The 17,648-nt window shown below is 45.6% G+C and overlaps 2 protein-coding genes across 2 annotated transcripts in view; both read left to right on the top strand.

Moving 5' to 3' along the window:
- Positions 1–5,837, top strand: part of LOC146205464 (dnaJ homolog subfamily A member 2-like) — a 47,744-nt gene extending 41,907 nt beyond the window's left edge. Inside the window, exon 10 of the mRNA XM_084590157.1 lies at positions 1,800–5,837. Within this exon, the coding sequence (XP_084446283.1) occupies positions 1,800–1,979 (180 nt within the window). The 3' untranslated portion in view covers positions 1,980–5,837. The remainder of the gene's footprint in view (positions 1–1,799) is intronic.
- Positions 5,838–7,351: 1,514 nt separating this feature from the next.
- LOC146205463 (uncharacterized) overlaps positions 7,352–17,648 on the top strand; it is a 49,768-nt gene continuing 39,471 nt past the window's right edge. The window contains exons 1-3 of the mRNA XM_084590149.1: positions 7,352–7,762; positions 9,473–9,595; positions 17,218–17,413. Of these exons, the coding sequence (XP_084446275.1) occupies positions 7,652–7,762; positions 9,473–9,595; positions 17,218–17,413 (430 nt within the window). The 5' untranslated portion in view covers positions 7,352–7,651. The remainder of the gene's footprint in view (positions 7,763–9,472; positions 9,596–17,217; positions 17,414–17,648) is intronic.

Here is a 17,648-nt window from a genome sequence, read left to right as displayed (position 1 = left end):
GCATTCTCAAGGCGTGCTTTCTTGGCTATTTAGTGATGCTGAGACCTTGCTTCTGTCAGCCACTGCTTTGTAACCACAAGGTGCACATTTTTTGTTATGGCATTAAAGTTCTTATGGTGCACTTGTTTCGGCAAACCAAGAACCACACAAAATCGGGAAAGTTGATTGTATCCAGCACCAATAACGAGCGCCGCAACCCCTGCATTGACGTTCACGGCAAAAATCTCCCTCGGGCTGGCTGAAGGGCGTCGTACACCGGAGCTGCACACCGCGCACGACTACGACACAACGGACGTGGCACACGCTACACTGCTGCAACGCAGCTCTAGAAACGACGAGAGTCCTTTTCACTTCTTGGCCAACTCGCGAACGGAAAGTTAGCACCGTCCGCGCTCCCGACATGCTGCTCGCTCGCCAGTGCGTTCGCGGCACCGATCTCGCCGATAAAGGCACTCGCCGTACTAGGTCTCCTCCACGCTCGAAGATCCTTATCTTCTTATCTAGTGCACTGACGAAATCGTCTAAGCTGTCACTGAAACTTCAGTGCCCAGCCGGCTTCGAGCTGTCAAAAGTGTCGCCTCCGCCGAGGTTAGGCCTAGCTTCCGCGTACGTCTCCACTGCACGCCGTTTCACTTTGCCGGTGACTTCCCTTGAACGCGTGGTTTGATCGGTACTTTCGACACCGAAAGTCACGTTTCTTCTCGGATTCTATCGCAGCGACGAGCACGAAGATGCGTGAAATTTTGAAAACACGCCGAGAGAAAACTAGCGGGCAAGCGTGACAGCGAGCTACGCGTCGCATGAAGAGCAGACGAGCTATGGCCGCTTCCCACACTGACAGCCAATGGCGTGGTCGAAATCGCACCACGTGATTTAAATGGCCAGTGAAAATGCTAGGTTTGGGCGGCGGAACTTTTTTTTTTTTATTACTTGCTGGGGGTTTGTGAAGCGGCAAAGCCAGCTTTAGGGAGAAAAAGCGTAGGCCTGCCGCCTTGCAAAATTTCAGTGGCGTGTAACGCCGCGATTTGACGCGTCACGCGCTTGAACATGGGTCGTATCTGCCCCTTCTTTAGCCACCTTGCGTGCTTTAACAGACTTTTTAAATGATTTCGCGACTGTTTTCGGCTCTGATTTTTTTATATATTAAAGAGGAAGGATCAGTGTTGCTGAAACAGTCAAAATCACTTTGACTTTTTTACTGAAAATCGCCGTTTTTCGACCCGCGGACTGCCCATACTCATACTCTTGTCATTCGAGAGTTGAGTACTCTTTCTGATTATTATTCCTTTACATTAGGTATTTCAGTTTATCAGAACAGAAGTTATTCTTTAGGATGTAATATTTCACTGCCAATGGATTAGTGCTACTCCAAAAAATCTGTCGGGCAAGAGTTGGTAGAATTTGCAGAATTTATTCTGTAGCATTGTGTACTTAACCTTCTGCAGCCATTAAAAAAAAAAAAAAATACCTTTCACATCTTGGTGTTTACTTTTAAAAAAGCTCAGTCAAAAAATGTTATAACTGTCAAACAAGGTGGGCTGCTTTATTGCTTGAAATTTGAATTTTTTTTGTTTGTTTCTTTCCCTTCTATTTGTGCAAGTGCTCAGTGTGTCCCTCTGCTTGTAGCCGTAGTGAATGTCAATACTCAATTTCCATCACAGTTCTGAAACACCACGTAATACTAAAGCTACATGCAAGGCATTAATGGGGGGGTGAACATGCTTGACGGCATTTTCTTTTCTTCCTTGCCGTGGTGTTTTGTGTATGACTGAATTGAGCCTGACCCTTTATGTCTGCAGGAACTGGAGGCCTTGCTCGGTGAGCGGCCCAGTGGTGGCCTGGGCGAAGTGCCTGTTGGGGAGCACGTGGAGGAAGTGGACTTGCATGACTATGACCCCAACAGCCACAGTCAGCGTCAGGAGGCGTACCATGAGGATGAGCAGCAGCCTCGAGGCAGCGTGGAGTGTGCACATCAGTAGCTGCACTCCCTAAAATTCAATCCTGGAAACATGGTCTCTGCGGCAGAAGAGCCTAGGATGGAAGTGTGTGGGACTAGAGGGGATGGTTCAAAGCTTTCCATTGGCGGTGGACTAGGGCCTGGGGGCATGGATGCCTGTTTTTGGGCTTGCTTCTCCTGGTCATGTTAGCGGAAATCGTTCCACATAGCATTCTTCTTTCCTGGTTAGCTTTGAGCCTTTCTTTCTGTGTGTTCTTATAGCTGGCATGGCATATGGGCGCTAATTGAAGACATGCTGCTGGTACCTGCTCCTTTTGAAGGCCAGCAGCCATCTTGTGCTGACTCTATACACTCAGCTCTAAAATTTTTAGTTTCTGTCCCTCACCCCACTTTTTTTGTGCGATGAGCAGTTTTGTGTGTGAATAAAAAGAAAACACATAAAATGTTTCATATGTACCTAGGATATGAAAAGTATTTTAATGTTGTCAACCTGAGATTTCAGCTGTGCGTTGCATTTCTTTGTAAAAAGGGCTTCTAGAGCAGTATGAGAGGCTGACAGCGAAATGAGTATAGTGCAGCCTCACTTATGTCTGTGTATCTGTAGTTCTTGTTTATAGTGCAGGTGCACTTGTCATACAGTAAAACCTCAATGAATTGAATTATGTTGATTCTAAAGTTGGGGTAATTCAAAGCGCACTGGCTTGCACCAACCGGTCAATTAGAAAGTCTGGGTTACTGTGCGGGAATTCCCAATCCCATTTTCACTGCAAACTACTGAAGTGATCGATGGCCCCTTGGAGTCTCTGAGCGAAACTGGAAAGCGATGTCAATGCTTATGCCTTAGCGTCCCACCCAGCCCCAGAACTCCCAACACAACTAAACCCCTCTATGGATACGGCTTGCTGACCGCGGAAGTTCGTGCCTCTAAAAGAGAAACCGTGCTTTATTGAAATGCAGCCGTGGATGCTATTGACACTTAAAGCATAGTTAAAATGGAGGTAGCAGTGCGCGCACTCATCACTCCTCTTCGGCCGGGCCGTGTTCAATTCAGCACCGAAGCACCTCCTACCTATAGCAGTGGCAGTGCATCTCCTGCGACACGACCATTCTTGCTACGTTGCCCGCGGTCGGGTGACTGCACAGCAGCGTCCTGCGCCATTTCTTTTAATAGTATGCTTAGTCTAGAGGGTTATGTTGAAGATCTCAATTATTCGATGTGCTGTCGCATCAAGTCAACTTTTCTTGAGGAAAATGACCATCCGAAATTTGGCTAACCTATTTGTGAGGCCTAAGATAGGTTTTGGAGGGTGGCAGGTAGTGCGCACCTCATAACATTCCCTGTAGAACTCCATGCATCGGAAAGAGTTCATTCGTATGAAAATTATTCATGCTATAGGAAATTCGAATTTCCATTATTTGTTCGGCTCTTTCACAGTCATATCCTAATGTGTTTAAAGTGTGCTCTCAAGAACATTGGACAGTTCCAAAAATCTTCAAAATTTCCAAATGACTTTAAATTTTAATTCTAGTGCAGATCCAGTCTCACTCCTGCAGTGGTGCGAGCGCATGCTACCGAACACGCGTTAGTGAAACTATACCACGGGAGATTGCGTGGGCTCCACTAAACTGAATACACCAGTGCAACCTGGCTCGGAGGCCCTTATTTTAAACTTTCACATTTTATCATCTGATATGGGCTGAAGGAGCATTCAGACTCAAATTTGTGGAGGGCGAAAGCAGTGGCTGCAAATACTGCTGAAGTCACATGCCACTGCCCACACAGCTCCAATAAATTGTAACATACTATAGTGAGTGCTCTTTAGAAACAATTTTTTACCTAGAATTCTTGAGAGCAGGAGTGCGATTTTTGTAACCCTAATTTTTTTTATAGACGTGTAAGTAGTGCATACCCAACATTTAAAAGTTCCGGCATTAGCTTTGCATGGCAAAATTTTTTAGTTGACTTTTGGCACAAATTTGCCGTAAAAGTGAGCAAAAATTTTGTAGCAGCTGGGTTTTCCACTTGGCACAGTTTGACGTAAATTTTGCAGCAGTTCCACTGCTGCATTTCACTTTTGATTTGTGCTGGCATCATAACATGGTTATTTCTTGCTTAAAGCGTGCCATGATGCTATCTTGCAGGAAAATGCAAAACAAAGTGGGGCGGTGCGACTTTGTGGAATGGGTGGGGGCTATGTGCTGTGCGTTTTCGTTGTGAATTTTTTTTACATGGGTTCGATTTTTGCCTGTGTTCGGTTAATTCAAACATTTTTTTTGTGGTACCAATGACTTCAAGTTACCAAGGTTTTTCTGTAATGCTTAAGTCTGTGCAGTAAATTTTTGACATGTGGCCTGTAGGCTTGACTGGAGCTGCCATTTTGTAATGGTTTCCGGTACATTAAAGAGTTCGTCTTCTGTGGATGTTTTTCTTCAGACATGCTGGTGACTCACGTCTGTACGTGCTCCTGAGCCAGTCTGTGGTTCTCTTAAGTACTGTGTTTAAGGGAACTTTGCTTTTCATATTGCACTTGTGTATTCCAGTGTGCCTCAAGAGATTTGCTGATAACTGATACTTCTGTTTCTATGGTAGTGCCAATGCATTAGTATCAGTCCCATAGAATTTACTGTGTTCAGCTGTTCGTGCTTTGCTTTTGTTTCTGTAAGGACTTTAAGTTTTATGAATTTCTTATAGTTGCAGGTTACATGCTCTGCAAGCATGGTAGTGTCTTATGAAAATCTTTGTACACAAGTATTTGGAGGTCATTCCTATGTCTGTGTCGAAGATTTGAGCACATGCAAGCAGCTTCTACATCTATAGTTGAATTGCCAGTGCATAGGTACGGGACCGTTTCGAAACTGTTGCCTCGCGCTCATAATCTGTGGTGCAGTGATAAGCAGCCATGAAGATGATGGCATCCCTTTGAGTACCAGTAGTTGTGATCAAAGTGCCCAGGGGAGCAAAATTTAGAAGTGCTGTTAGGTAGCTAATGCAACTAATAGAAGAGGCTATGAAATGGGCATGCGGTATACAAAATTATGCATGTAGCATTGCACTTGGTCATTCCATTTTTTCTTGCCTTACAAAGTTGTGAGTAGGTGCTGGTCAGTCTCATACCAGTGCCCTTGTATTTTAAACATCTGCTGGAAACACTGTGCCCGCACGCTTCAACTTCATGATAGATTAGTTTCAGAATGAGGCACCCATGTGGCTATTGTGTAGCAGTATTCTGCTTTGTTTATTATTTACTTCCTGATGTTCTGGGCCGCAGATGAGAAAGTGCATGTCTGTGGGAGGTGCAGCAAATGTGAAAAAAGGTCATTTGTATGTCATCAAAAGTTGATGAAAGACAGCAGAAAATTAATAGTAGTTCAGAAATTAATGTGCACTCTGCAAAGGATGTGCTGAAAGGTCTGAAGTACTGAATTTTTGTATGTGTGGTGTGTGCATACTTTGAATGTGAATTGCACTGTTTATTGTTAAATTTTGCAGGAGTATAGATCTAGCTTGCCAACATACTTATTCAGTGGTTTTTGCAGTTATAGGTGTGCATTGTTCTACGCTGTGGCACATCTAAATTGCCCTTTTAAGGTATGCAACTGCATACAAAGTAACCTGCAACTTTTTTATTATGTGGGGGAGAGAGCTTTACCTAGTGGTGATAACTTTGTTTCAGGTGAATTTAGCATGTTTGATGTTGCAAATTGGCAGTTTTCTGTCATCTAGTAAATGCAGTATATAGCATTTCACAAACTAGTACAATATTTTCCCACCAATAATGTTTTTCTAAAATTCTAGTGCCATGTGCATCTTCGAAACAGTACAGCTTCATATTCCCTTGGGTGTTTGACAAATCCTGGCATTAAACATTGCAATTTCGTCTTTGTGGCACTTTACATTGCATTTTGTACTTGCTTGTGAATACTTTCCTTTTGTTGTATTACGTTATAAAACTTAGCATTCTATTTAGGCGGAAATATGTTTTGTTTTTAATCACCGCTGGCAGATATAAATAGGAATGAGCAAGCACATATTGCTAATTAGGTCAATTAACTAACAGGCCTACTAGTGTGTCATTGACCCATCCATCAGGTGCAGCATGGCATGTCAAAGGACCCAGTTGGCCTTGACGACCCTGGCTCAGGGCAGCAGATGGCATTCTTGTCTCATTGTGCTGTGCATCATTTCAACTAAACCCGCCACTCCCCGATGTCGTAACGTCCCTGATGTAAAGTACATGCGCAGATAGTCATAGGGGCGCCAGATGACTCCACGTGCCCGGTAGGTGCGCGTGCGCCCGTCCCAACGCGGCTTGCGTGCGCGCAATCTCCTAGCCTGCTCTCTACACCCGCCGGGCACCTGGCGCCCTCAAGGGGATTTTCGCATGCGCACTGATGATGCGCGGGCTCCTTCGGTATGGTAGAAGGTTCAATAAAACGGAGAGTTGAGCTAGTTGGTACATTTTTAAAGTATAACAGCGCGGAGATGAGGGACGAGGTGTTGCGCCGGAGGTCTTCCTTGTCCCTCATCGCGCTGTTATTCCTTAAAAAGGGTAGAAGGTAGAAGCACGGTAGCAGTGCGCTGAAGTTGACATGCTTTAATATTTTGTAGTGTGGTACGTGCTGTGTTGGAAAAAGTAAATCGCGATTTCATGGTGTCTGGACGTATACATGGTAGGAATTGATCAGGAAATGGTCATGGCCATTTTAATATTGCACCTACTTGCGCCGATGCGACAAAGGGCCTGATTACCGCGCGAATTTTTTCACCGTGTGCCGTTCTTTTGCTTTTAAATACGAACAGGCGAAAGCAAGCCAGACGTGGCTGGGTCGCTGTGTAGTCGGCGGGTCTGTGTACAAAATGCGTTTTAACTGGGGTTGTATTTTACAGTCTTCGTCAAAAGGATCTGCTTCCAGGGGGTCTGCTTTTGAGCTACTTCGTGCGGCTTGTAATGCATTTTCGGTGTTTCGGATATCTCGATGGTAGCAACATCAATGGGAAAAACCTCTACAGACATCTACTGTTACAGTGGTTATATAAATCAGCATCAATACATGGCTCTAGGGCACTGTAACACTGCTAAGAAGCAGCAGACCCTCTGGGCTCAACACTCTTCACTATAGTGAACTAGTTCACTATACTTTTGACAAAGACTGTACATGCAGGTTTTATTTTCCAATCAGGTTCAATTATGTTCTCATAGCGTTTTTCTTTTTCCCCTTCTTTTTTTTAACTCGAAACGGGAGCACTGACAGCACTGATGACAAGCTTCAGTTAGCATTTAAAATAATTATGCTGGTACTCGAGTAAACCTCCTTTTTTTTTCTATTTCAGGAAGTTGCACTAAATTTTTTTCCTAACAAACTGCAAAGCACAGTACCAGCAACCGCAGTGTGTCAGCACTTGCGTTTCTAGAAGCCGAACGGCCGAACGCGGGGACGCGGGTCGCAAGCCGCCGTCTGCCGTGCACGCGCAAAGAACGCGACCGAACGAACGTTGGAATGGTGGCCGAGCGTCTACCTGGAAAAGCGTCAACGTCTTGTGTTTTTTCGTCGCTGCCTGGAATAGTTCCGATTCGAAGTAGGTGAAGAGTGTGCAAAGACTGGGCACCTTTGTGACAGTGGAGAGACGATGCAGTCTTGATCTGTCGTTCAAGTTTAACATTCTGATTTCTACGGCAGCGCATGGCTTAGGAAATGGCTGCCGTGAACTGCAATCACCAGCGCAGCACGGTATCTGTCAGGCGACCCGCTGACGGTCGGTTAGAAGAAATAGTTCAGAATGGACACATGATATTCCAGTTCAAGGTACGTAATACCTTTCTGTGGTGCCAATTTCTTGCTGCATTGTGTTAGCTTCCCTTGCATTCGATGCCGTGTCAATGGGTGTTGGAACGCTGCATTTGTCCAAATTGTAATTTGAAACAAAGATAGCGTTTGTGTAGTGACGCCACGGGCAAGCGTATGTTTGCGAGTATTAACGCTGCATTTAGTAAGAAGCAATTTTGAGCGGTCTGATCATTTGTTTTGGCGATCATATTATGCACTGAAGTCATCAGTGGAACGTACTATGCGAACGCTAGCTGGGCATCTGATGTGTTAAGCGATTTATTAAGAGTGTGCCAAAGTTCTTTTTTCTTTTTGCACATGCTGAGGTTCACGGCCGCCTCTAGTACTTTCAATTGTACTTTAAGCTTTCTCTGTAGTGGCGATGTGTACTTAGTCTTTGCGCTCCCCTTAGTGCATAACGAGGAGTAATCTAATCCAAACAGCGCAGAGGACAGGACAAGGAGCAGAAGAGACAGACACGGCGCTGAACTTACAACTAATTTGTAAACTAGTTGTAAGTTCAAGTCCCAAGAAGCTTCACGTTTACGTAGTTTGTAAACTAGCTGTAAGTTGAGCGCCGTGTTTGTCTCTTCTGCTCCTCGTCCTGGCGCACAGGACAGGACCAACTGCTCCTCGTCCTGGCGCACAGGACAGGACAAGGAGCAGAAGAGACAGACACGGCGCTGAACTTACAACTAATTTGTAAACTAGTTGTAAGTTCAAGCCCCAAGAAGCTTCACGTTTACGTAGTTTGTAAACTAGCTGTAAGTTGAGCGCCGTGTTTGTCTCTTCTGCTCCTTGACCTGGCGCAGAGGACAGGACAAGGAGCAGAAGAGACACACGGCGCTGAACTTACAACTAATTTGTAAACTAGTTGTAAGTTCAAGCCCCAAGAAGATTCACGTTTACGTAGTCTGTAAACTAGCTGTAAGTTGAGCGCCGTGTTTGTCTCTTCTGCTCCTTGTCCTGTCCTCTGCGCTGTTTGCCCAATCTGCCCTTCTTCCCCTTAGTGCAGTGCACGGGAGAGCGCGACTAGTTAAAGTATTGCGTTTTGAGATTTTTTTATTGTGATGGCGACTGAACGTTCCGCTCATTGCTTACGAGTTCAGACTGCAGTTTTCCAGGTAATTCTCAGAGCGACCAAGTCTGTTCCAGACTGAACTGCTGGTATCATCCTCGATCGAGTTCTGCCCCATATCATTTTGTCGACTTGACAGTCGCAGCGACTGAAATTTTAAAATGCATGTTTAAAACTCTCTCAAAATCTATCTCAAAAATAGTATCTCTGCAGACGATTACAATCGGACGCTGGCGCGCGGCTTGCGCGGGCGATTAATATTCTGGCATATCCAGTACAGCATTGCGTGAAAAACGAGTTACTATTTTTCGGAAATAATTATTGGCAGTTGTTGATTCAGTCTTTGCAGCTGCATATCGCCTCCGTGAGCTGTTCAATCTTAAAGCAATAGTTCAGTCTGTGACTACAAATTATGAAACCAAACCGAGCTAGATTGTAGCCAAAAAACAATGTTCCATTTATTTTCAAGAACTGGTTGCTGGTCTAGCTTGTAGTAAAAATTAGGCGCATTTTACTTGTGCCTGGCCTTAGTTTGGGAGCAGCTGCTGCTTGCACTGGCCCCTTTTGGCGGCACTTTGGTGCAATAATCCTTGTCTCTTCATCCCTGGCAGCATACAGTGTGCCACGCCTGCAATGGCTTTTATGGACCATCCTTTGGCCACCCTCTATGTTGCACCTGTCATGCCTTTTTGTACCCTGATGTGCTGTCCGTGCAGGATGGCGACCAAGGATGGGTAAGCATCTTGGCTGCTTACAATGTATCTCTCATGCAGTGCACACAGCCAGATGGGAATGGTGGAAAGAAGGTTGGGATCTCCTTTTGTTACTGCAAGCTTTGCAGGACTGCTAGTGGCATCTTAATTAGCAGTAGCTGTCAGCATTGCTTTTTATTTTGCATTACTCTGGCTCCATATCACTTATTTTCATTTGCCACCCAGCCTAACAGCTGTCTAGGAACATGTGTTACTCATTCCTGAATACAAGCAAGCAAATGCTGATTGTCATTGTGGTACATGCCGTGTGTTGCAGCAGTTGTCTTTCAGAGCAGTCTGAAACAACAGCTATATAGCAGTGCCATTAATGCCTCAGTGCCTTGTCATGTAGGAACTGTGCATGTTTCCCATTATTTTGTCATTTCATTACATCACAATTTAAAGTTGTTGTCTTCAAATGGATGCGCGGATTGCCCTCTTTATCACTTATATGCCCCTAACCAGGTCCAGTGCACTTCTACCATGTGCGCTATTCTATCTCGCACCGTGTTTGCAGGGAAGTGTAATACCACTGCCACACGAGCACTTTAGTCATGATTGAGATTGCAGTCAATGCAGATTGAGCATCATTACACAGCCAGTTGATTTGCAATCCGCCTTTTGCGGGAGGATGTGGCGCCATCATGCGGGAGCTGGCGAGAAACACATTGGACGGCAGTGTAGCAGACGACGCGAAAGCGCACCATACGAAATGGCCACGCCAACGCAGGTAGAAAGCGAAAGCTACCCCTTTTTTGGCCTCGGGGTGGAAAGTAGTGACAGTGATCACAGTATATCATGTTCATGCAATATGGGGGAATGTACAGCGTTTTTACAATCCACTCATAACGCACGCATATACTATCCGTATTTTAAGAGCGTGTAGCGCGGGCCGTGTTCGACGTGACAGAATGAGACGCTCTCAGCGTGCAGGTTTTCGGCAGACAGGAGAGCGCGGAGGCAGAGAGAGAGAGAGAGAGAGAGGGATCTCAAAGGGCAAAGCAGCCAGGAGTTTGTTGATGCTGCAGAGCTAGGTGGAATCGTCTCCTGTGACTTCGAGCAGCGCATATGCGCGGGGTGTCTTGAGTTACCGAGCACAATGCGGTCAGTGCAATGGGCGTCGCTTGCTCCTCACGTCATCTACAAGCGTGCAGCTATAGGATTTCATCTACGAAGCTCGGCAGAGAGGCACTTATACACACCCCCTGAAAAGGGCATTGTCCCGGCCGGAATGCACCTGCAGGAAACGCGCGGCATTTTTCTGGCAACGGATGATTCAGCGCTGTAGACCCGCAGGAGTCAGAACGGATGTGGTCGCAGTGGTGAAAAGGTTATCGGTGCACAGAGAATGGTCATTCTGTTGTCAAAGGATCCACAACCTTCCTGTCTCCGCCACGATTTCAGCGGAATCAACGACTTGGTGACACATGTGCATCTCCTACATATCGGATGCACATCTCGGTCAGGAACCAACCCTGCTCTACGTCCAGAGCGATCCACTCTGCAAGTGAACGAGCATGAATCCTCCAGGAGACTCATTTGTGCCGGGCGGTTTCCTTGCCATTGCAAACGGTTGGACGAAGACGACAATTATCAAGCTCCCTAACGAAGTGCATCTGATTGCATACACCAAGGGAACGAAATCCGAATGCTTTGGCGTGCACGAAGGCGAGCCTTTAAGGTAAAAAAAAATTACTGTGCGTCGTGCAAGAGTGTCAAGTGCGTCATATGCTTCGAGCGGCAAAAACACAGATACTACAGGTATGCATGCATCTAAAGGAAATATGCATGATGAAAAGTACCTACTGGAGTTTGCACCCAGCCTGTTACGCACCAGTGATATCTGCAATGAGGATTTCTTCGGTGCGTGTTTGCTTTAGTTGCGCCGGGGCCTGAAGGTGATGTATTTTGTCGTTTCTTTTCTTTATGTGTGAAAAGGCTAGGTAGCTTAGATATCACAGGCGGCTGTGTGCGCTAGGCAGTAATATTTAGCATGTTTTATCGTGACTGCCACCTGACTAACAAGAAAAATATACGGCGTTTTAATGCACTGCCGTTTGCAAGCCTCATGACCAGCTCAACCACTCGGCTCGCGAACGGCGGTGCATCACAACAAACGCTTATTTTTTTTTTTCTTTTCAGTCAGGCGGCAGTCGCAATAAAACATGCTAAATATTACGGTGTAGCGCACACGGCCACCTGTGATATCTGCGCTACCCGGCCCCTTCGGACATAAAGAAAACAAACAACAAAATATATCGCCATCAGACGCGCCGAACAAATGTTCGTTACGGCTATCACTGGTGGGTTACAGGCTTGGTGCAAACTCCGGTAGATACTTTTCATCATGCACATTTCCTTTAGATGCATACATACCTGTAACGAAGTGTTTTTCGCAGAGTCCAGAGTACGCAGTTGGTTGCTAAGGTCGGTCATTCACATCTTGACGCTTGGTGGCCTTAATTCAAGCTTCACGTCGTTGTTGGTCGCGGCTCGCCGAAGGAAACCTGAAAAACCGCGCCTTGCATCTCGGCACGCATAGAGAGTGGCAACCGTACGCGGCAGATGTGGTTGGCATCGCTTTGCCAAGCCTGTGACGGTCACCGTGCCGCCTGGTGCCGCCAGCCCCCGTGCACTGGCGGCGCCGAGAAACGCCGTCGACGCCTTCGACGCCGTCCAATGTGTTTCCATCGGTCGCCGCTACGACTTCGCGCATGCGCAGAAAACTTGCGCAAAAGCCGGATTGAGCCCGATCTTGCATGGCACCAAGTCAGTTCCTGAAGTGTAGGTGAAGTGCTCAATCCCGGTTGAGGGCTGCTATTCTCATGCTCATGGAACGTTCAGATATTAACACAAAAAAGATTCAAAACTTTTTTTTTTTTTTGATTAAATGTGGCTTGATTTCCAAAGTTGTGTTGCCACTTTCAGCACCACACACACCTGTCTTACCAGCAGTAATGAAGTATTCAAGTGCCATGTCAAGACCAGAGTTTAGGGCTGGTAGTAGGTGCAGTGCATGTGTTTATGATGAGACCTACTGTTACATTGCAATCACAAATTCTTGATGAGAGGTGTTTTCATTCGCTTTTACTTCATCATAAAATCATTCTTTGCTACCACTTCTAAAACTAATAAAGGAGTAATTACTAATTCGAATCCACCCAAGCACAGCCAACGGCTGCAGTGGAAAGGTATACAGCTTTCACAGAGACTTGTGGTCTGGAGTTCGAACCTTGAGGCCACCGCCTGTCTGGGGAAATCTCTCTGCTAACAGCTAACCAGAATGACCACCAGAACAGAGGGTAGGGCACGAGCAAATTGAGCAGCAGCTCAAAATGGGAACGGGGTTGGTTTTAATGCAACACTAGAACTGAAGCTTGAGTGAGCCAGTAATCCATTTTGTAGGAACAGTGTGAAATAAGACGGGGACGAAGGGAGGACTGCGCTCATCCTCGTATTCTCCCTTCGCCTTATTCTCGTTTCGCGCTGCTTCTATTCATTGGTGCATTGTTCAGGAGAATTCCCCAAGGAATGGATTAGTAATAAGGGACTGGAAGTAATTATTCATTAGCATTCCCCCAACCACAGCCTTCACTACGTTTAGGTGGATGCTGTGCATGCCTGTGCTTAGGTGAATTGTTGGCTTAAGTTGCGTAGTTGTGTGTCTTAATGCATTGCTCGATGGGCTTAGACAGGCCTCTGCACTCTGAAAGGCCCAGTTTATGTGTGAACCATACTCTGTAACTTGTTTGCTCACTATCTTCTGCACCAGTCTGTTACTTGGTAAAGTAAGTTTTTTGTCTGTATGTATGTACACTGGCGTGAGACCATGTGTATACAACACAAAAATTGATAGTATGCAATGTCAGTGCACATCAAAGGACCTCAGGTGATTGAAATATCTGGAGCCCTCCACTGCAGCTTCTCTTTTAAGATCCAGCTGAATTGCAGTTTCCCTTATAGGCCGAGTTGCTTTGTGATGTTAAACCTTCTGAACCAAACATGTTCTCGTTGTGCACGTTCAGTGGCAGTTGCGTTACTGCTGTCGTCACACAGACCACGTATTGTGCAGCCCTGCAACTTCGTTTCATTTTTCTCATGAGTAGAAGAGGATTTCTCAGAAGGAAAACAAGCTTCTGGCTCTTCTTCTGAAAAGTTCTCTTTGACTCGTGACTCTCTTTCGCTCGGTTGCACCGACAACTGCATTGCTCAGCTGCCGCATAATGGGCGCATAAGAGCTGCACTAAACCGAGAATTCTAACCTTTGCTCGTAACCCATAGCATTGCTTTGGTATTACTAGCCCTTGAAAGCTTTTGCGGAAACTGTACATCGTTGGTGGTGACTTGTATACAGTTAATTTTAAGGCAAAAGCCTTTCTAGGCTCATGGAATGAAATCCTGTGCCCAAGATCTGTGCATGAGATGTGTTCTTGTCTAGCGTTGCTGTCCTCTGCAATCCTACACTTGAACACGCGCCAAGGAATGCCATGTGACAGGAGCGATGGTGTACCCACCGCCGGACACCCATCGGTAAAAAAGTGTACAAGCAGACCCCCGGCCTGTTGCCCAGCTTCCTCAGGGGGTGAGCTTGGAAGAAACTCCGCTAATCCCGCTGCACCCTCCAGGGCACAATCAGTTTTGAACACGCCAGCCTGCAAAGGTGGTTCAAGATTCAGTTGAGATTGATGATGAGATGTTGATGCTCAAGTGTTGTCTATAAGATGATGACCCTGATAATGTAAAAAAAAAAAAAAGGTCCACATATGGGCTTCTGCTGCCCGAGGCGGGCTTATGGTTGTCTGATGGCGGAACGAATCACTGTCCCATCGGCGCAACTGTTTGGGCCATGACCCCTTTCCCAAGCATTTCACCCCAGAAGAACCGAGCACCAGGCCGAGGGAAAGCTTGTGCCCATTGAAAACAGGTGGGTGCCCGGCGACACCAGGGATCGACCCCGGTACCTCCCGAATGCGAGACGGATGCTCTGCGACAAAGCCACCGCTTCCGTTTTTAGGTAAAAATGGGTACAAGCGTCCCCCGGCCTGGCGCCCGGCTCTCACAGGGGTGTGCACTTGGGCTTGGAAGAGGCTCCGCAAACCCCGCTGCGCTCCTTCTGGGGCAAAATAGTTTCGAACACTTCAGCTTGCAAAGGTGGTTCGAGTTTCAAGTGCGAACGTTAGGCTTTCGCCAGTCTCCTGTTAAGAGATATCTAAGAGATCCTCAAATTTTTTAACAGTAGACTTCACACTTAGCTTTTGTGTGTCTTTTCATTGTCATATATGATCATGGTCATATATGATGTCTATTTGTTGCGGGTATGCTATGTGAAGTTGTGTGCTCAGACCTATATTTCAAGTCTAGTGCTAGCACTGTGCTGTGCAGTTCTGTACTCACTGTTTTGAGAACTTTCATGTTGTGTTTTAGTTAATGGGCCACCTTGCATTAATCAGGATGGTGTGTGCGAAGCTCTGCATAAAGACTTACTACTTTGTCTTTCTCTTTAATTATTTTGTTTCCTGCATTATAGTACAGTATTCAAGAAGGTTTTCTGGTGGCAAAAGCAGTGCCCTCCTCACGAGGCTCTCGAAGCGGTTGTCATGGCAGAATGCTAGCTTACTCATAGAGCAGAAGTCAGCGCGCTGCCAGTATGCGCAGCATGTGGCTTTGAGGGGAAGACCAGAAAATTGCATAATTTGTTTGCCATTATCAGATAATTATGCAATTTTTTAATCCATTTTTTTTTGTTATCATTAAGATCAATAAAAGAAATGAATAGTTGATCCTTATCTTATTAGAAATAAATCACTGGCTGCATATTTAAATAGTGGTTCCAAAAGAGGTGGCATGGCAGCCGCCCTGGAGGAGCCCTTGGTGCTCAAAACACCATAAGCATTTGACTGCAAGTTTGTTCCTCCAGTGGGGAAGGGTAGCTGTGCTCATTGTGGTCGCTTCTAGTATTTGTTTTTTTTTTTTAATGGAAAGCTCACGTGAAATGCATCTTCATGTCAAAAGTATATACAGAACTTGAGCTATGGTCCACATGTGTCAACTGTTCACTTACATTCATTACAAGGTTCACGCGCGAGAGTAGGCTATGGTTCATAACAGAAAACATTGGATTCACTTGTAACAAGTATGTTTTTCTTTTGCATTATAAATTTGTGTTCCATTTCTAGTTCTAATAATATTTAGTATGATGCTGTTAGATCATCACGCACTCAAATTATTTAACACTACTACAGAAGGTTGAAGCAACTCTTCCATTACCGCTTACCATGCCCGAGTCATTACTCACACCTTCTCTTTAGGCAAAATATCGGTTGTCAAAACCACCATCACTGCACACCCCTAGAAAACATAAGTCGTGGGCCTAACAATTTGTGAAGAATACCCTCCTAAATGTTCTGACAGCAGGGGGGGGGGGGGGGGGGGGGGGAAAGAGGTGACATAGAAACTATTTTGTTCACGCATCTTCCTGAAATTTTGCGGCTTCAGGTTCAAAGGATGTTCACGTAGAAGAAAAATAATCCAGATAAAGACAGTAAGCAGTTGTACTCTTTTGAGGTGCCCTTGCGTGATGCAAGCAGTGGATTGCTATGGACTGCAGAACATTCTTTTAAGGGTCTTTTGAGCAAGATAACATCCTGTGAGTAAAGTCTGGTGTATCTCTTGTTAACTCGCGCTAGATACAAACAAAATAATGCATATTTTCTGGCTTTTGCAATTTTATTTTTGTTTGGTCCCCGAGACATGGTCCACTCCACTTATTCTATGAATTTCGGGTAGGGGAGGGATGGGCGATAGCTCTGAATGTTACGGTGTATACGAGCTGTCCCAGCTAAATGTAACCAAAGTTTTAAAAAAGACAGTGGTGCCCTTGCATAGTGTGGATTTATAATTTCACTGCTCCATCTCATTCCATTCTGCAGGTTTTTTTTCACTCTCTCTACCTTTGGCTAACACTGCATCCTAACTCAGACGACGTGTTTGCTGTCCAGCTGTGTATGGAGTGGTACCATATGTGTGCGGTGCTCGCCCTGCTTTTTGTTGTTCTTGTATATTTTTGTGCCCTCCGAAGCACTTTCTTACCCGCTTTTCTTAACCCAGCTACCCCAACGAAACCAAACTGCCAGCTTGCTCCAATGGCAGTGCTCAAACTTGCTGAATGCAGCTATGCAGCAATGTATATGGCTAGCTTTTCCTCTGCAGTGTGGCATCACCTTTCAAAACCCACTTTGCTCTTGCTGTTGCAAAGCATTCCAGAACGCTGAATCATGGGTGTTTGCTGTTTGTGGAGTTTTACATCCCAAAGCGACTTGGGTTATGAGGGGCACCGTAGTGCTGGCAGCTCTGGATAATTTTGACCACCTGTGTTTCTTTAGCATGCCTTGACATCGCACAGCACACAGGCGCCTTACATTTCACCTCCGCTGAACGTGGCTGTTGTAGCCAGGATTGAACCATGTTCGTGTGGTCCAATAGTCGAGCGCGCCCCTTCTCTTGGCTTTCATGCATAAATTTTTACTTTGCATTCAGCTGGTCCTGTTTTGTGCTGTATTGTGCCTTTCATTGCTAATAAAAGCTAACTTGGTCCTAATTTGCAGAAAAGTGACTCAGAAGATTCTGGAAACGATGAACCGGCGGACTTTTATGACATGGTAAAGCATAATGTTGAACGGCCAAAGCTGCCACCACCAGGTCCCAGACCAGATCGACTTGCAGAGTATATATCTGCACTGAGTAGTCCAAGGCCGCAGGAATCTACACCTGATGGTGTGCTGGCTCGTCTCCCTCTTGAAGGTAAGCAAATTATTTGCATGTGTAATGCTTCATAACTGAGTCACTTGTCACTATGTACTTCCCTCATTTTACTGTCACACGCTTGCTGCATTGTTTTAGTGAGCACAGGGAGTAATTATTAGACTGGTGTGAGTTGGGCAAGCAGCCATGAGGACTTTTAATGAGTTATTTCTAGAAAAACATGATAGTGGTTTTGAGTATTTCTAGTCTTAATGTCAATTGCTGTGATGATTTA

Source organism: Amblyomma maculatum, chromosome 1 (genome assembly GCF_055883805.1).
Source record: "Amblyomma maculatum isolate TAMU_Amacu chromosome 1, ASM5588380v1, whole genome shotgun sequence".
Classification (NCBI taxonomy): Eukaryota; Metazoa; Arthropoda; class Arachnida; order Ixodida; family Ixodidae; genus Amblyomma; species Amblyomma maculatum.
This window is presented reverse-complemented; position numbering and strand designations above follow the sequence as displayed.